The 19,518-nt window shown below is 41.4% G+C and overlaps 1 protein-coding gene across 1 annotated transcript in view; it reads left to right on the top strand.

The window, feature by feature from the left end:
• LOC139159094 (vomeronasal type-2 receptor 26-like) overlaps nucleotides 1-19,316 on the top strand; it is a 31,349-nt gene extending 12,033 nt beyond the window's left edge. The window contains exons 2-6 of the mRNA XM_070736456.1: nucleotides 3,467-3,758; nucleotides 4,033-4,839; nucleotides 8,243-8,473; nucleotides 16,951-17,077; nucleotides 18,391-19,316. Coding sequence (XP_070592557.1) covers nucleotides 3,467-3,758; nucleotides 4,033-4,839; nucleotides 8,243-8,473; nucleotides 16,951-17,077; nucleotides 18,391-19,316 — 2,383 coding nt within the window. The remainder of the gene's footprint in view (nucleotides 1-3,466; nucleotides 3,759-4,032; nucleotides 4,840-8,242; nucleotides 8,474-16,950; nucleotides 17,078-18,390) is intronic.
• Nucleotides 19,317-19,518: the final 202 nt, after the last annotated feature.

The raw sequence follows: 19,518 nt of genomic DNA on the forward strand, positions 1-19,518 counted from the left end.
GGGAAATCTGCGGGCAAAGCAAAAGCCAGGGCGGGAGAGAAGCGCAGGGGTGGGGAAGGAGGAGAGCCCCTCAGCTCTTCCCCTCCGCCAAGCTGCCTGCTTGTCCTCGTGCCTTGTTGCTACCTCCTGCCTTTTTCCAGGGGCCTTTGGAAGGCACCCAGGGAAGGGGGGGGATTGGGGGTGGCTGCAGCGGCTTCTCGTCCTCCTCATCCGGCTGCTAATGCCCGCCCGGCCCCTCTTGCAGTCCCTTGACGGAGCGCTTTTGTCCCAGGCTGTCAGCGAAAGGGCTGCAGGACAGGCGGGGCAGGCGTTCTTCTCACAGCTGAGGCAGAATTTGGAATGTCGGGGGTGTGTGCGTGCGGGCTCCGCATCCCCCTGCCACCCGGAACATTTAAAATAAGAAAAACCTTCGCCGGCCTCCGCAGAGAAGAAAGGAAGAGAGAGAAAGAGAGACAGAGCAAGAGAGACATAGCAAGAGAGGCAGAGAGAGAGAGAGAGACAGAGAAAGAGAAAGAGAGAGAAAGAGAGCTAGCAAGAGAGAGAGAAAGAGAGACAGAGAAAGAGAGACAGAGAGAGAGAGAAAGAGAGAAAGAAAGAAAGAAAGAAAGAAAGAGAGAGAATGAAAGAGAGATAGCAAGAGAGGCAGAGAGAGCAAGGGAGAGAGAAAGACATATAGGGAGGGAAGGAGGAAGAGAGAAAGAGAGCAAAAAAGAGAGGAAGAAAGAAAGAGGGATGGAGAGAGAGAAAGAAGGGAAGGAAGAGAGAGAAAGAGTGAGGGAGAAATAGAGTGAAATGGAGGAAGATTTTTTTTTGTCAAAACTTTTCTTTAGCCACCCCCCACCCCCCCGTTCAGTGTTCCCCAGGATTTTGAAAATATGAATAATGTGCCGCGGCTCAAAAAAGGTTGGGAAACACTGGTCTGGAGGACAGAAGAAAAAGGGGGGACATGATCGAAACATTTAAATTTGTTAAAGGGTTAAATAAGGTCCAGGAGGGAAGTGTTTTTAATAGGAAAGTGAACACAAGAACAAGGGGACACAATTTGAAGTTAGTTGGGGGAAAGATCAAAAGCAACGTGGGAAAATATTATTGTACTGAAAGAGTAGTAGATCCTTGGAACAAACTTCCAGCAGATGTGGTAGATAAATCCACAGTAACGGAATTTAAACATGCCTGGGATAAACATATATCCACCCTAAGATAAAATACAGAAAATAGTATAAGGGCAGACTAGATGTATCATGAGGTCTTTTTCTGCCGTCAAACTTCTATGTTTCTATAATAACAATGTGCAATGTAACAAATCTAATATATAAAAGAAAGTATCTAAAAAACCTGACATTTAAAAACCATACCATATATAAAACTATATAAGCCTGGGGGAGATGTCTCAGTTTCCCCATGCCTGGCGATATAGGTGGGTCTTAAGCAATTTACGAAAGGCAATCTTGCACCTGCTTCTAGAGGCCTAATTATTGTGAAAATCATACTCTTTCTATAAATCTCATGGGATTTTGCTCAACTGTCATCACTGAATGCAACCTTGTCTTGAATCTTGCCTGATGTTGAAATAAATGCTTCCTCTGGACCCAATGTATTCTGACATTAGAGATTTAGAGATGACATTGAGATGTAAGATCATGACTTGCCTGTAAAGCTGGGGTTGAACTCTGTCTTTGTGGAGAGAGCTCTATTTCCTGAAATGTTACCCGATTTTGCCATCAGACCAAAGCTGTTCTTCTGGCTGTTGCTTCTGTGGCGGCTACCCACCAAAGCCAATGGGAGAAAATGCCCCCTCGACTTCAGCAAGGATCGGGATACAGTGCACAATTATTATCACCCAGGAGATCTCTTTCTTGGTGGGATTGTGTCTATAAGACCAGGTTACAGTCTCCTACCAACTTTCCATAAGCCTTTCTTTAATCAACCAGCTTAGTAAGTAGATCTGTGGTGCTGTTTTTGTACTATATTTTGCATGGAATCAGCTTTCACGGACACCCAATGATCCTCTCCACCATGAACAATCTTCAGGGATGTTTTTTCATCTATTTTTCTGCCTCTACTGCTTTAGGAAAAATAAACCGGAGACATTATTATTATTATTATTATTATTATTATTATTATTATTATTATTATCATCATCACCATCACCATCACCATCATCATCATCATCATTATTATTATTATTATTATTACCAATAGTAGTCACTATAGTGAGGATACAGTTAAAATTAATCTCCAGTCCAAAATCCTGCTTACATGCAAGATCCTTACATGCAAGACACCCAATGATCCTCTCCACCATGAACAATCTTTAGAATATTTTTTTGAATTTATTTTTCTGCCTCTTTTGCTTTTGGAAAAATAAACTTGAGACCGGATTATTATTATTATTATTATTATTATTATTATTATTATTATTATTATTATCATCATCATCATCATCATCATCATTATTATTAGTAGTAGTAATAGTAGTAGTAGTAGTAGTAGTAGTTGCAGTAGTAAGGACAGAGCTATCCCTGTCTTACTGTCCTATTGTCCTAACTTACCTGTACCTACTTTGCTTATGTTTATGTTTATACCATAACCTGCTATCTTGTGCATGCTTTTGACAAATAAAATAAATAAAATAAAAATAAACCTGAGACCGTTTTTAAATTATTATTATTACTACCAATAATAGTCATTATAGTGAGGATAAATTTTCTGACAGTCTCAAAATGGATGAACAGTGCAGTCAGGCGGTAGGGAAAGCAAGTAGGATGCTTGGCTGCATAGCTAGAGGTATAACAAGCAGGAAGAGGGAGATTATGATCCTGTTATATAGAGCGCTGGTGAGACCACATTTGGAATACTGTGTTCAGTTCTGGAGACCTCACCTACAAAAAGATATTGACAAAATTGAACAGGTCCCAAGACCGGCTACAAGAATGGTGGAAGGTCTTAAGCATAAAACGTATCAGGAAAGACTTCATGAACTCAATCTGTATAGTCTGGAGGACAGAAGGAAAAGGGGGGACATGATCGAAACATTTAAATATGTTAAAGGGTTAAATAAGGTTCAGGAGGGAAGTGTTTTTAATAGGAAAGTGAACACAACAACAAGGGGACACAATCTGAAGTTAGTTGGGGGAAAGATCAAAAGCAACATGAGAAAATATTATTTTACTGAAAGAGTAGTAGATCCTTGGAACAAACTTCCAGCAGACGTGGAACTGAATTTAAACATGCCTGGGATAAACATATATCCATCCTAAGATAAAATACAGAAAATAGTATAAGGGCAGACTAGATGGACCATGAGGTCTTTTTCTGCCATCAGTCTTCTATGTTTCTATGTTTCTATGATAGAGTTAAAATAGATCTCCAAAGTTATTTAGTGCAAACATCTGCTTACATGCAATATCTGCTAAACTGCTGAATTAATATTAAAGGTGAGTTGTTGTTTTGTTGTTTTGTGTAGCAAAGGCGATCAGTCATACTGGTATCTTCTCTCCTTTCTTTTTGCCATTGGTGAAATCAACCAGAATCCCCATGTTTTGCCTAATGTGACCATGGGTTATGACATCTATGAGGACTATTTTGATGCAAGAATGACCACCGATGCCCTGGCGGATTTGCTCTCCACTGGACAAGCAAATGTTCCAAATTACAGATGTGGAAGAGAGAAGAGGCTGCTGGCTGTGATTGAAGGGGCTGAGTCTGACATTTCTGAGCAGATTTCCACCCTGTCGAGCCTCTACAAAATGCCACAGGTATAAATGTGGATGGGGACAAAAGCTAAGCGTCAACTTGCAAAGCTTGGGTTGTTACATGCTGTTTTTTATCACTGTTGTTAGCCGCCCCGAGTCTGTGGAGAGGGGCGGCATACAAATCCAATAAATAAATAAATAAATAAATAAATTTCTATTCTATTCTATTTATTCTATTCCTTTGTGAAAGTGTGTTTTGTATGTGCAGAGTAATGATCTTCCATGAAAAAGTCAAATCCTGCTAATTTTGTCCTGAAAATATTTCCATTTTTATTAGGTTAGCTATGGGTTTGTGTCTGAAAGTCTGAATGATAAAACCCAGTTCCCATTCATGTACCGAATGGTTCCGAAAGAAGATTACTTATACTGGGGGATTACAAAATTGCTCCAACATTTTGGATGGAATTGGGTCAGTCTCCTTGCACCAGACACTGAGAACGGACAAAGATTTCTACGCACTTTGAGACTCATATTAACCAGGAATACAATTTGTGTAGCCTTCTCAGTGAACATCCCAACAGCGCCCTGGAAAATGTGGTTGCTGAACACTGAGGTATTTCACTTGTGGAACCAGGTTAATGTGTTCATATACTATGGAGAATATCGCTATTTCTACGGCTGTATACATGCATTGCAAATATATGTTGACAGCAAGGTTAAGCCCATCCTGCCAAAAGTTTGGATCACCACAGCAATGTGGGACCTCTTCATGAACTTATCTCCTGAAATCCTGATTCCCAGGCATGTCCAGGGTTTCTTCTCTTTCTTAATTCAGTCCCAAACAAGACAACAGTATGTTTATGAAACATTTTTCGTCCCTATGCAAGATTTTGGCGGAATAGCATTCAGTTGTTCCTATTCCAGACACCACTTTTCCGTGAAAGGAAGGATGAGGTGCCGGGAAAATGAGGACCTGGAGATCCCACAGGAAGAGGTGGTAGAAAAAACCCTCTCTCTGGATGGCTATGGTATTTACAACCTTGCCTGGGCAGTTGCTCGTGCGTCACACAATGCTTATTTATCCAGGTCCAAGCAGAGAGCAATGAAGGAAAGAGATCACAGACCAGCCCATCAGATATGGCAGGTATTTGGTTTCCTTCAAAAATCCTGAAAATGAGCCTTCGGGCATCACAGACATTTTAAATATTTTATCCACCTCTTTTATAGTAACGTCTGAATTTGAGTTACCATTTTTTTTGGAGTATAAGGTACACCTTCCCCCCCCCCCAAAAGAGAATGGAAATGTTGGTGTGTCTTATGCATCGAATACAGCTATTTTTGGCCTCCCAAAGTCTCACCCCCTGCATTCCATTTGTTAGTATGTCTCGGTACAAAACCTTCAACACAGATTAAGCAGAGTTGTTGTGGGGTAGGAAATGTAGGTTAGCCAGACAATGATTCTGACTTAGTATCAATGTATACACAACAATATTATTATTTACAAATATACAAAATCAACAAAATACTACTACTAATAGTTTACAAACCACCCACACAGCAAGAATACAGCTCACGGCAAATACAGTGATCCCTCGTTTCTTGCTGGGGATGCGTTCGAAGACCACCTGTAAAAAACGGATTTCCGTGAAGTAGAGGAAAGGTATTTTTTTAATGTATTTAACAAGTATTGGAATCTCTTACGTACCAGACTCCTCTTTCACTACCAAAAATAATAACCTACTCTAAATTATTAGACTCTGATGATAATATTCTCACCAGACAACAATTAAAAGACAACGGAGTACCAATAGACTGGTTCACATACATACAAATAAACACAAAATATAAACAACACAAAAGTACATTTGGCTTTCAAAACACAAATCCTCTCGACTTAATAATATTTGGATCCAATATAAAAATAATATCTAAACTATATAGCTATTTGTTAAAGCAGGATACTATAGAAGAGCAAGTGAAAGGATCTATGATTGCATGGACACAAAATTTTGGATACACAATAAGACTCACAGAATGGGAAAAAATATTTACAATTAATTATAAAATGATACTTGCTGTATCTTACAAGGAAAATCTATACAAAATGACATACAGATGGCACCTTCCACCTGCTAGGCTTTCTAAAATGTACCCAAACGTATCATCTTTATGCTGGAAATGTAAAAAAAATCAGGGAACATACTATCATATGTGGTGGACTTGTACATATGCCCAAAAATTTTGGACACAAATTAAGTCATATTGACAAAGATAATAACTAAACCAGAACTATTCCTTTTGGGTATTTTTAGACAGAAACTAAGTAAAGAAGACAGCTACCTTATTATTCAAATACTAACGGCCGCCAGATTAACATACGCACAGCACTAGAAAAAAGAAGACATTACGACAAATTTAATCATCATTAGCAAAATTATGGAATGCGCCGAACTATCAAAAATAACAATGGAAATTCAAAACAAAGATGATTCAGAGTTCTACAAAGCCTGGGAGAAATGGTTCAGATGGCTATCCAACTTTAAGGACAATAAAACAAAAACTAATTAAAATCTCTTAATACAAATCAAAATAAAGATATACACAATAGAAATTCGGACCAAAATCAATACAATCTCTGTCTGGGTTCAATCCATTTTATAATTATCAGAAATTTACTAATATCACAACCTACAATTACTTCTCACTAACAAAAATAATAAATATAATCAAACTAAGTCGTCACAATCCAAATGCCTGCTAGTTTGCAGGTACCACCCCTCCTCTTTTTCTTCTTTCTTCTCTCTTTCTTCTTCTTTTCTTTCCATCCTCTTTCCTTTTCTATCCCACCTCCAATTACCTCTTCTTTTCACGTTATTCTTGGACTATTAAATACTGCAGCTATAGGATTATCCAAATAAGAATATTGAATACAAAATATTTACACATAGACAAATATTTGGAATGTATATACAATAATATATATAAGCTGCTGTATAAAAATACTGTTTACCCCCTCCCCCTCCCACTTCTCTTTTTTGTATTCCCATCCCCCTTTTCCCTGTTTTCTTTTTTTAAAATAATCTAATAAAGTATATTTTTTTTAAAAAACATGTATTTGGAACTTTAAAACCCACCCTTTGCATTAAACAGTCATTCTATAATGTTTCTCAGCTGGAACTACATGTGATATCCTACCAGTTTCTTTAACAGAGAAACTGTAGAAGAATTTTATGAATTTTCAATGGATTTAATGGATTTAAGCCCCCTTTGAAAACCCATGAAGTAGCGAATCCACGAAAGATGAACCATGACGTAGCGAGGGATTACTGTACATCTCTAAGAAAGTAACTCCTCCCAAAGAGAATGGTGTTGGCGCCCTCTTATGGCCAACCAGTAGCAATTCCTTAAAAGTACAGTCTTTATATTTATATTTTTATTTATTTATTTATTATTTAGATTTGTATGCCGCCCCTCATTATTAGCTACTGTATGGCAACACTCTAGTAAGTTATGTTCAGTATACTAACACCATTTTTGTAAAAAATGGGCCATTTTTCACAAAAATAGGGTGCGCAGAGGGCTTCGGAGGCTAGCAGAGTGCTCCTGGAGGCTAGGGTGGTGGTGGCAAAAAAGGACTTCAGCAAAGCCTTTGATACGGTTCCACATAAAGAGCTGATAGATAAGTTAGTGAAGATTGGACTTAATCCCTGGATAGTTCAGTGGATTTACAGCTGGCTGAAACATAGATATCAGAGGGTTGTTGTTAATGGCAGGTGTTCTGAGCAGAGCCTGGTTACAAGCGGTGTGCCACAAGCAGGGATGGGCTGTTCCAGCAGTGGCAACGGAGCACGTAGGGGAGCGCATGCACCCTCGTGCCCGACATTGAAAATCACCTTTGTCGGTCTCCGCTGTGAGAACGCCTGCCCCGCCTCTCCTGCAGCCCCCTCGCTGAGAGCCCAGGGTGAAAGCGCTCTTGGCGAAGGGACTGTGAGAGCGGCGGGGCGGGCATTCCCGATGTGGGAAGAGCCGCACCCCAAGGCGGGAAGTGGAGGAGAAAGAGAGGCGGATCGGGTGGGTGGGTGGCAGCGGCGAGAAGCCAGGGGCGCGAGAGGGAAGGAGGCGCGGGAGGGTGGGGGCGGCTGCGGCTCCATGCACACCCTTGGAAAAAGTTGCACGGGGGGCCCATTTTGGTGTGTGCGCATGTAGGTGCGCCCAGCTTAAGGGGAACAGTGATGATAACGATGATGAATCACTCACGGGGCGACTACCTAATGGGCTGTCTGTCATTAACCCCTCTGAGGATCACATTTCACTTTCACTATCTGCTTCAGATGCTTTGCTGCCAGAAGTAGTTGGCAGTAAAACTGGCCTCTGACACTGGGAAGATTCCCCCACATCCACCCCCACAGTCCTTGGGGCAGGAGCTGGCCCAGAGCCAACCACATGCTATAGTCCGAAAAATAAGGTATATGGAGGATGTCAATTCTACTTATAGAACTTGGGTTCATTTTTCTCATATTGTTCTTTTTTTTTTTTTGTCATTGCAGCTTCATCCTTTCCTGGGAGATTCCCACTTCTACAATACTTGCATGGAGGGAGTTTTTCTGGATGAGAAGGGGGACCTCGCAGCCAAATTTGATACTGTGAACTGGGTGCTCTTTCCTAATGAGTCCTTTGGGGCAGTGAAATTTGGGAGGATAGATAGATCGTGGGGATCTAAAGATCAGGAATTCATCCTTAACCAGGAGGCCATAAATTGGCCCCAGAGGTTTAACCAGGTGAGCTGGGAGTGTTCATCTGATGGTCTCTGTTCTGTCTGGGTTCCCCCAGACGTCAACACCAACTAAAAAGAGCACCCAGACACGCTGGTAAAAAGCAAAGTCATTTTATATCTTTGAAAACAAACACAGATAACAAAAACTGTTCTTACAAACTGGAATGCTATGAAGCTTCACAGAAGAGTCATGACGGCCAGACAATACAACAGGCTTCTTGCTGGCACACACACCATTGTAGATAATAAAACCCACGCCTCCCCCAAGTTTTCAGCCTTCGAGGCCACAAGCCAGAATCAGAGACGCCAAGGATCGAAGCAAGGTCACAGGACTCCCAAAAGATAACTCTCCACAATACAGGAAGGGCGGGCCTGCCTTTTCAACCTTTCTGAGGAGAACCACACCCAAACCCAGCTGTTGCCTATTAGGGATGGAAATACCTGGCTAATTGTCCCCTTCTTTGTGCTGCCCTTCTCTGCCTCATATCTATGATGGCTTGTGCGTTCTCATCTAATGATTCCAGGCTACTCGCTGGGGAGAGCTCCCCCCGGGGGTCTCAGGCTGTTCTCCCTCCTCCTCATCCTGACATTCCTCTTCCCCGTCTGCCTGGTCCTCCTCCTCCTCCTCTTCCTCGTCCTCCCCCTCTGAGCATGGAGCCGGCAGCATTCCAGCCGTTCCCTGAGGAGCCTCAGACTGAATCACAACAGTCTCCAACCTCCAACTTCTTCTTTCCAGTTGGGAAATAGGTGGAAAATGGACAGGGGTGAAATACTCCTGGTTTGCTTGTGCCTGTTGGTTGTAGGAGAGCTGCTCACAAAGGGAGCATGAGACTCTGCCCACCAGCCCAGATGCTGCCATTTGGGTATTTTTACCCTCTGCACAAGCTCAAAGCCTTCAGTCCATGCACAAAGTGTAAAAGTGTAAGAAGACTTCTATTTTGAGTGGAGCAATTGTAGCTCCTTTTCACGTTTTGTGTTTTGTGTGGTCTTTTTATGTTTGTTTGTAATGTTTGTTTTTTTAATTTGAAAATAATAAAAATATTTTAAAAAAAACAATTTCCCTCTCTCTTCTATTAGATAATACTGGCAAATATTTATTACTTATTATTCATACTCCATTAAACCCCCCCTTCTAAATTTATATCCTATGGTTTAATAGTAAATTGCTTTTCCAGGCAGAAAAGCTATTTGTACTATTGTATTTTTATTATTCAACTAATAATAAAAATACATTAGCATAAATAACATAATAAAGATCTAACAGCAGAGGTACATTTCCAGGGTAATAAATAGAAATGGCTGTCAGTTATAAATTGTTGATTATAGATTAAATGGATTTACAGTATGTAAAACCTGCCATTAAACTGTAGCATTAACATATAGTATGTAAAAGAACCCAAATGGCAGTGTCCGGGCGGGTGGGTGGAATCTCAAAACCCTTTCATGACTGGCTCTCCTACAACTGATAGGCACAAGCGAAGTGGAAACAGTTCATCCCTGAAAATGGGTGGAGCTGGAATGAACCATTGCTCACAATCTCTGTTTTGTCCAATGAAATTGCAATGCTCCTTCAATCTCTGAATGAATTCTCGAAGTCTATTTTGGATTAGTTACATTCAAGTACTACCTGAGTCTTCTTTCTTATTTTTGTCTCTAATTCCCTTAGTTCAAAATAGCTTCTGCAACGATCTACTTAACAAATACCTGTTATAAAATTGTGTTTGCACAGCAGAGTGCAAGGATTACTTTATTCTTGAAAAATAAAAAAATATTATTATTAATCATTCTAGCTTGCTCTTTTTAATATACAGTGGTCCCTTGACTTTCATAGGTCTGACTTCGTGGAAAGGCTCTACCACGGGTTTTCAAAAAAAAAAAAATAATGGAAAAATACTCTGTGGTTTTTTTTAACACCATGGGTTTTCCTGTGGCCGCCCAATGTACAGTATTGTGCGTTTTAACTCTCCTCCACCCCCCACATCCCAGCCATCCTGCTTCTTTAAATAAAAGCTCTGCTTTTGCCCCAGCCTCCCAATCCCTCCCCTTTAATTCTCGGAACCACTTTTTTCGCCGCCGTCGCTTACTGCCGCCCACCGCCACCGTCTCTTCTTCCCCCACCCACCTAAGCCATCTCCCTTAGTGGTAGCATCCGACCTCCCAGCTGACCAGCTTTGAGGTCCTGGCCTGGATCCCTCTTGCCTTGAATTTCCCCTTCCCCTACCCTGACCCTGAGCACCAGTGCTGACGCCGCCACCATGGCAGACGCTGGCAGGGAGCGCAGTAAAGCCCCCTGCTTGCCACCCAGTTGCCCCTGTGGGTTCTGGGGGTAAGTAAAACCAGGAATGGAGGGGGGAGAGGGAGGGAGGAAGGGAGGGAGGGAGCATCTCTACTTCCTGGAAATTTGACTTTCGCGGTTGGTCTTGGAACGTATCCCCTGCGAAAGTCAAGGGACCACTGCATAGCAATTTATCTGAGGCCTACTATTTATTTATTTATTTATTTATCATTCATTCATTCATTCATTCATTCATTCATTCATTCATTCATTCATTTATTTTATTCATTTGTCCAATACATAAATACATAGGAAGAAAATCGACATGTGATAATATAAAAGAGGGTGAAGGTGAACTTAGAGGAGAGGATATATGAAAGGAAGAGAATATATAAGATAGGTGAAAGAAAGGAAAGACAATTGGACAGGGGACGAAAGGCACACAAGTGCACTTATGTACGCCCCTTACTGGCCTCTTAGGAACCTGGAGAGGTCAATCGTGGAGGGTCTAAGGGAGAAATGTTGGGGGTTAGGGGATGACACAATTGAGTCTGGTAATGAGTTCCACACTTTTTATTTTATTTATTTATTTTGTCCAATGCACAATACATATTGAAGAGGATAGACATGAGTTATTATATATAAAGAAAGGATATAAAAGTCCAATACACAATGAGGGTTTTAGTGGGTATATATCAATATACACATAGTAAAATACATGATGAAGGTTATAGAGGAGATACTCATAGTAAAATATATCTAAGAAATAATAGAAAAGAAGATATAGGAATAGAATATATCAATGAAAGAATAGAAGAAGAGATATAGGAATAGAGGAAAGGTATATAGGAGATATAGGAGAGCAATAGGACAGGGGACGGAAGGCACTCTAGTGCACTTGTACTCGCCCCTTACTGACCTCTTAGGAATCTGGATAGGTCAACTGTAGATAATCTAAGGGTAAAGTGTTGGGGGTTTGGGGATGACACTATGGAGTCCGGTAATGAGTTCCACGCTTCGACAACTCGGTTACTGAAGTCATATTTTTTACTGTCAAGTTTGGAGCGGTTAATATTAAGTTTAAATCTGTTGTGTGCTCTTGTGTTGTTGTGGTTGAAGCTGAAGTAGTCACCGACAGGCAGGACATTGCAGCATATGATCTTGTGGGCAATACTTAGATCTTGTTTAAGGCGTCTTAGTTCTAAACTTTCTAGGCCCAGGATTGAAAGTCTAGTCTCATAGGGTATTCTATTTCGAGTGGAGGAGTGAAGGGCTCTTCTGGTGAAGTATCTTTGGACATTTTCAAGGGTGTTAATGTCTGAGATGCGATATGGGTTCCAAACAGATGAGCTGTATTCGAGGATGGGTCTGGCAAAAGTTTTGTAAGCTCTGGTAAGTAGTGTGAGATTGCCAGAGCAGAAGCTACGTAGGATTAGGTTTACAACTCTTGAAGCCTTCTTGGCTATAATGTTGCAGTGGGCTTTGGCACTTAAATCTTTTGTTATTAGTATACCAAGGTCTTTAACCGAGTGGGGATTATCTGTGATAATTTGATTATTCAGTTCGTATTTGGAGTTCAGGTTCTTCTTCCCAATGTGTAGGACAGAGCATTTGCTAGTTGAGATTTGGAGTTGCCATGTGTTAGACCACTCAGAAACAGCGTCAAGGTCTTTTTGGAGAGTAGTTGTGTTATCGGTGGTGTTGAAGAGTTTTACATCATCGGCAAAGAGGACACAGTTGCTTGTGATGTAATCGCAAAGGTCATTGATGTAGAGAATGAAGAGCGTTGGTCCCAGTACACTACCTTGGGGAACACCGCTTTTAACTGGGACGGGGGTGGATATGGTGCTTCCTATTTTGACCACTTGTTGTCTGTTTGATAGGAATGCTGTAATCCAGCTGTGGAGGGATCCTGAGATGCCATAGGATTTGAGTTTTAGGAGTAGTTTGTCATGGACCACTGAATCAAAGGCTTTGCAGAAGTCAATATAAATTGCATCTGTAGATTTCCCTTGATCTAGATGAGTTGTCCATATATTTTTGCAGTGGAGGAGCTGCAGGTTGCAGGATAGTTTTTTTCTGAAACCAAATTGTTTATTACAGAGCAAATTATTAGTTTCTAAATGGAGAGTAATTGATTTGTTTATAATTGATTCCATGACTTTGCATGGGACGCAGCATAGTGAAATTGGTCTGTAGTTATCTACAAGAGAGGGATCTCCTTTTTTGAAGATGGGGATGACCATTGCTTTCGACCATAGCTTAGGAAGTGTGCTGGTTCTGAAGGATTTTTCAAAAATTATGCTTAGTGGTTCAGCTATGGCAGAAGAGAGCTTTTTTAGAAAGTATGCACATAGACCATCTGGTCCAACTGATAGAGAAGGTTTAAGGTCACGTAATGCTTTTTCAACTTGGTCTTCAGTGAAGTCTACTTGGGTTAAATCATTGAGGGAGTTTGAGGTGCGATTGATGAAATTGGGGGATGAGCCATTGCTGTTAACAAAGACAGAGCCAAAGAAAGAGTTGAAGAGGTTGGCTTTGGATGAATCATCATGGTATTCTTTGTTGTTGGGTCCTTTGAGAGGTGGGATTGGTCTAGAGTCTTTGAGTTTATTGTTGACAAAGTTGTAGAAAGCTCTATTAGATTTGGTGCGTAGGAGGTTTTCCTCTTGTTTGCTGTAGTAGTTAAGGCATACTGCTTTTATTTGATTGCAAATGCTTTTATATCGGCTTTTGAAGTTGGAAACTTGTCCTTTTTTGTTTTTCCTCCAGAGAGATTTTTTTCTTGTTTGTAATTTTCTTATTGAGATGGGGAGGTTATTTTTTTTGTTTATGGTACATGTTAGAGGTACATGAAGTCTGATGATAATTTTCATTTCGAGTAGGAATGTGTTGTAGAGGTCATCAGTAGTGTAGCATTCAGAGAATAGAGTTTTCTAGTTTAATGTTGAGAGGTGGGCTTCAATGAGTTCGTAGTTCGCTTTTTTGAAATTGAATTTTGGTGTTGTATTATTTTGGTGGTTCATAGTGTGGCTTAAGTTGAGACTGAAGTTTATCATGCTGTGGTCGCTGTTGGAAAATGGTTCTGTTATTTGTAAGCCATATATTGTACTTTTGCTGTTACAGAAGATGAGATCCAGACAGTTATCAAGTCTGGTATTTTTAGTTACTAGTTGGTCAAGTCCCAGTTGGGTGACAGTATTATATATAGTAGAATGGATGGGTTCCATGCTGCATTCATTTAAGGACCAGTTGATGTGTGGTAGGTTGAGGTCTCCGAGGAAGATAATGGGGTATGGGCAGTCGGTTGCCCACGTTAGTAATGTGGATAATTTGTTAGCATGTTCGATGTCGTAGTCCGGGGCTCTGTAGCAGAGTAAGAAGCGAATTGTGGTATTTAGGGATAAATCACAGACAATAATTTCAGGTACCAATAAATCCTGTGCAACTTTAAGGATTTTTAGGTTCAGCGATTTTTTGTAAAATATAGCTACTCCGCCTCCTCTGCGGGATTCACGGTCTGATCGGAAAACATGGTAGTTTTTTGATGTGATAATGGAGTCTGGGTAGGAAGCATTTAGCCATGTTTTGCATATAAAAATTATATCAAAATTGGAGGTGTCAAGTAGAAGGAGGAATTCAGATATCTTGTTGACTAAACTTCTAGCATTTAATAGTTTACATTTGAGATTGGTCTTGTGTTGAGAATTGGTTTTGGGGTGGTTAGAGGAAGTAAGGGGCACGCTTTCCTATTCTTGGTTTGAGGTGGTAGGGTTGTCCATTTGTTGTTGTGGAATGGTGGTCTGGCTGGTGTCAGTTTGATGTTGTGAGATGGTAGGTTGAAAGTTAGACCGGAAGATGTGGGGAGAATTATGGGTTTTGGGTTTGATGCTTTCTGTGCGGTAATCTATGTAAAGGTTTGTTTCACCAAGTTCATAGCGTCTCTTGAGTTCTGCCCGTAGTTCGCGAGAGCGAATACGTTGGAGGAGAGAAAGATCTGGTCTGGATCTGAGTTTGTTGAAGGACTTGTTATTTCTGGCAATGTGGTTAATGGTGTTGATGAATTGCTGTTTTATTTGTTCAGTTTTGCATACTACTTTGCAGAAGCGGGGAGCTATTGAGCCATCGTTATACTTGTGCTCAGGTCCAATTCTGGTAACTTCCAAAATGTCTTCTTGGGCGAATGTTTGTGCATGTGAGTGATGTTGGTGGATGATATTTCTTATTCTTGTTATATCTGATTCATGACTTTAATCAAGACCAAAGAGGATAGCATTCTGGCGTTTTTGTTCACGTTCCATGGCATCCTTGACTAGGGTAGAGATATCAGTGGTAGAATTAGTGGGTTTTTGGAGTATTGGAAGTGGTTGAGGTTGGGGTGGTGGAGTGGTGAGTGGTATTTTGTCGGGTGGATTCAGTGTTTGGATATTTTTCTCCATGGATGAGAGTCTTGATTCAATACTTTTTTTGAATTCTTCTTGCGTTTTGAGAAGTCTTGGTTCAATACTTTCTATTAATGTTTTTTGGGTTTTGATGGCTTCTTTTAAGATATTAATCTCATCAGACAAGTTGCTAAGTATATTTAGCTTGGGGGCACAGGATGAGCACATATAAAGAAATGAGGAGTTTGCTTTTAGGAAGGTGTCAATATGTTTAGAAATATTGAAGCAGCTTTTGTGAGCAGACTGATTGCAAGTCTGGCATTTTATGAAACCATCATGATCATTGATAATGTCTTTGCATTTAAAGCATTGATAGCTGTGATTATCAATTGTTGCTTGTTGTTCTTTTTGTTCTTGTTGTTGTATATTCTTTTTGATTGGCATTTCTGCTTTGATTTGAGCTGTTCTGTGTCAGCGTCTGTCTACCAGGGTGTGTGTGTGTGTGTGTGGGGGGGGGGGTGTTAGTGCTTCAGGAAAGTCTTTTGGTTACCCTGCCTGAGTTTCTGGCTTCCTGCTCAGTGGGCCTCTTTATGACTTTACAGCCTGTTGAGGGAGAGGCAATTAGGAGTTTGTAACTTTAAGAGAGAGGCAAATAGTTGAAACAGGCAAGAACAATGGCTTTTGAATGCCCAGTAACCGCCCTTCTTCCTTCGCAGCCAGCACCTAGTAGTTTAAGCTTGCCTTATTAACCCAAATGGTGTTTGATGAGGTGATTTAGAAGATTTTTCAGTCTCCCTTTGAATGGAGCGTTTACAGGTCCTTTTGTTGTTAATAGGACTCCTAGCGCTTGTTCAAACTAAGGGTTTCTCTCTTGGTTATTCACTTGGCTTACAAGCTTCAGATGCTCCAAGCCTTGGTTGATAGCTCCGCTGATGGCAGGGTAAGCTTGGTTCTGCAGGGGGTTCGGGCAATGGCAAGAAGTTTGATGGTGCTAGGGTGCTGGAGGTCCTGGGGTGCTGGGCAGATTGAGGCTTTGTGGTGTTTAATGGGCAGTAGTGATCAATCACTTACGGTTTGATGTCTTGCCTTTGTCTTGCCTTGTTTCCTCGTGGAACTTTTCTCTTCTCTTCTCTTCTCTTCTCTGCTCTGTTCTGTTCTGCTCTGCTCTCCCAGAAATGTTGACTGTTAAGATGGAGACAAGAAGCCTTGAGAATGCGGCCTTATCGGGTTTAGGGAAGATAAAACTTTCCCCATTTAGAGAAGCTGGGAAGCCTTCCTAGACCTCCTTGGCCAAGGCTATCGGCTTGAAATCATATTTTTTACAGTCAAGTTTGGCGCGGTTCGTATTAAGTTTAAATCTGTTGCGTGCTCTTGTGTTATTGCGGTTGAAGCTGAAGTAGTCATTGACTGGTAAGACATTGCAGCATATGATCTTGTGGGCAATACTCAGATCGTGTTTTAGGCGTCGTAGTTCTAGGCTTTCTAGGCCCAGGGTTGTTAGTCTATTTTCGTAGGATATTCTGTTTCGAGTGGAGGAGTGAAGGGCTCTTCTGGTGAAATATCTTTGGACATTTTCAAGGGTATTGATGTCTGAGATGTGGTATTTCTTTGAGGCCTACCTATTTCAAACCCTGGTTTAATCTTCTCACAAATGTTAAATAAAAAAAATATTGCAGTTAGCCTTGATTATTGGTTTTCTACTCCTTCTGTGTTTCTATTTTACTAACACATTCCCACTCCTCTAAGAATTTCTTTTCCTCACAGTTCTATGACTGTGAAAACACCTTTTCTTCAATAATTGATGCACCTTCTCTTTTTGGTCAGTCCCTCCCTCACTCTAGGTGCACCAAAAGCTGTCAGCCCAGCCAAACTAAGACCGTCCTGGAAGGAAAGCCTCTTTGTTGCTATGGATGTGTCTTGTGTGCAGAAGGCACCATTTCTACGCAGGAAGGTAGGAGATACTATGGGGGGGAAAGAGAGACACCTTGAAGGTTGAGTAGAATAGCCACTAATGGCATTGATCGAGGGTTGATCAGAAACAAGCTTGCAAACCTTGGACAAAGGCTATTTGTAGTGGAAGAAAAATGGCCTTGATTGAGATATTCAAGAAGAGAATATAAAAATAAAGTGCATTTAACATTTGGAAGCAGCTCAGAAATATTTTCCCATCCATTTATTTAACGCATGGCACATCTTCCTAAATTGCTATCATATCACCCCATCCTTTTTTCATTGAACTAGACACCCAATTCCTGCAAGTGTTCTTGATATGTTTAGCCTCCAGCAGGGGTGGGTTCTAATTTACCCTGCCGGTTTACTTCCTCCCACACTAAAGTGACCAGATTTTAAGATTGGGAAAGAAAGACACCATTGACCGGGAGCAGGGGGCGGGAGGCGAGGGGAGGCTAAAAAGTTTTGCCAAAAAAAATAGCAAAAAATATTCCTTCCTTCCTTCCTTCCTTCCTTCCTTCCTTCCTTCCTTCCTTCCTTCCTTTCTTCCTTCCTTCCTTTCTGTTTCTCTATTCCTTCCTCTTTTCTATCTTTCTCTCCCTCCCTCTTTCTTTCTTTCTTTCCTTTTTTCTTTCTTTCTTTCTCTTTCTCTCCCTTTCTTTTTTCTCTCTCTCTCCTTCCTTCCTTCCCTCCCTCTCTTTCTTTCTTTCTCTCCCTTCCTTCCTCTTCTCCCCTCCCTCCTCCTCCCCACAAACCCAGCCCCTTCCCTGGGCTCAGTAGGCGCTCTGGCCCAGGAGCAGCTACACCTGGAGAGAGAGGGTGGGGCTTCCACTCCTCCTTTGGGCTCAGAGGCCGACAGGCAGGATGTCTGCAGCAAAGGAGCTGCCCAGCTTCCCTGCCCCGATGGTGTCCGGGTGGAGACAAAGCAGGAGAGTAGGCGGGGAAGGAGAACAAGCGAGCAAAGACCCTGCACAGCTGGATGGAAGTAAGCACAGAGACCTCTGGCCAACCTGGGTTGGGGCGGGTTGGATGTAACATGTCTGGTGACATATCCACTAGGTGACACTTCTCCTTGGAACATTCTTTCCACTCCAACTAGTTTGTTTCAATTAGTGTGAATCAGCACCATTTTATTGATCTTGGTTTTTCTCCTTCCTTGTTTACACTAGAGAGATTCTAACAAAAATTTGTCTTTGACAAACCCTGGATTTAGGGGACAATATCCTAGTAATAACTCATATGCCTATTCAAAATAAGTGTTTTGTTATGGTCATGTAAAATTGATATTTGAGGTGTTGCCTGTCTTCTCCCCAGATGCAGAGAAATGCACAAGATGTCCAGAAGATCAGCATCCAAATAAAGACCAAACCAAATGCACCCCAAAGAAAGTAAGCTTCTTGTCTTACAAAGAAGACTTGGGGATAATCCTGGCTTCCTTTAGCCTCATTTTGTCTTTGGTCACAGCCTTCGTCTTAGCAATCTTCATCAGATTCTTAGAAACTCCCATAGTCAAGGCCAACAACCGGGACCTCTCCTACATCCTCCTGATCTCTCTCCTGTTGTCCTTCTTGACTTCCCTCCTCTTCATTGGTCGTCCAAGAGAAGTCACCTGTCTTCTCAGGCAAACATCTTTCAGTGTCATCTTTTCCATTGCCGTCTCTTCCATCTTAGCAAAAACTATCACAGTGGTGCTGGCTTTCCTGGCCACAAAGCCTGGGAACACTGTGAGGAAATGGCTGGGAAAGACTTTAGCCAATTCCATTGTCCTTTCTTGCTCAGGCTTCCAAACTATCATCTGTTCCATCTGGCTGGGAGTTTCTCCCCCATTCCCTGAGTCTGACAAGCAATCCCAGCCAGAGGAAATTGTTCTGAAGTGCAATGAAGGCTCTGTCATAATGTTTTATGGTTCCCTCTCATACATGGGTTTCTTGGCTGCCATCTGCTTCACGGTGGCTTTCCTGGCCAGGAACTTGCCTGGGGCCTTCAATGAAGCCAAGCTGATCACCTTCAGCATGCTGGCCTTCTGCAGTGTTTGGGTATCTTTCGTCCCCACCTACCTGAGCACCAAAGGGAAGTACATGGTTGCTGTGCAGGTCTTCTCCATCTTGGCCTCCAGTGCTGGACTGCTGGGCTGCATCTTCATCCCCAAATGCTACATTATTTTGCTACGACCTGACTTGAATACAAAGGAGCAACTAACAGCAAAAACTAAAAATGACTTGAAAATAAATGCAAAATAATTCCTATCATCATAACCCTCTCAGATGCTGCTACATCATAGCTTAATTAGATATTCCAAGGGAATCTGATTTTTGAAGTGCTGTACAGTGTTCCCTCTAATTTTTTTTTGGGGGGGGGGGCGGAAAAGTATAGTGTCTGAGCAGCAGTCCCTTCGGGACTGGGCGGCACAGAAATAATAAATAAATAAATAAATAAGTAAGT

Source organism: Erythrolamprus reginae, chromosome 2 (assembly GCF_031021105.1).
Source record: "Erythrolamprus reginae isolate rEryReg1 chromosome 2, rEryReg1.hap1, whole genome shotgun sequence".
Classification (NCBI taxonomy): Eukaryota; Metazoa; Chordata; class Lepidosauria; order Squamata; family Dipsadidae; genus Erythrolamprus; species Erythrolamprus reginae.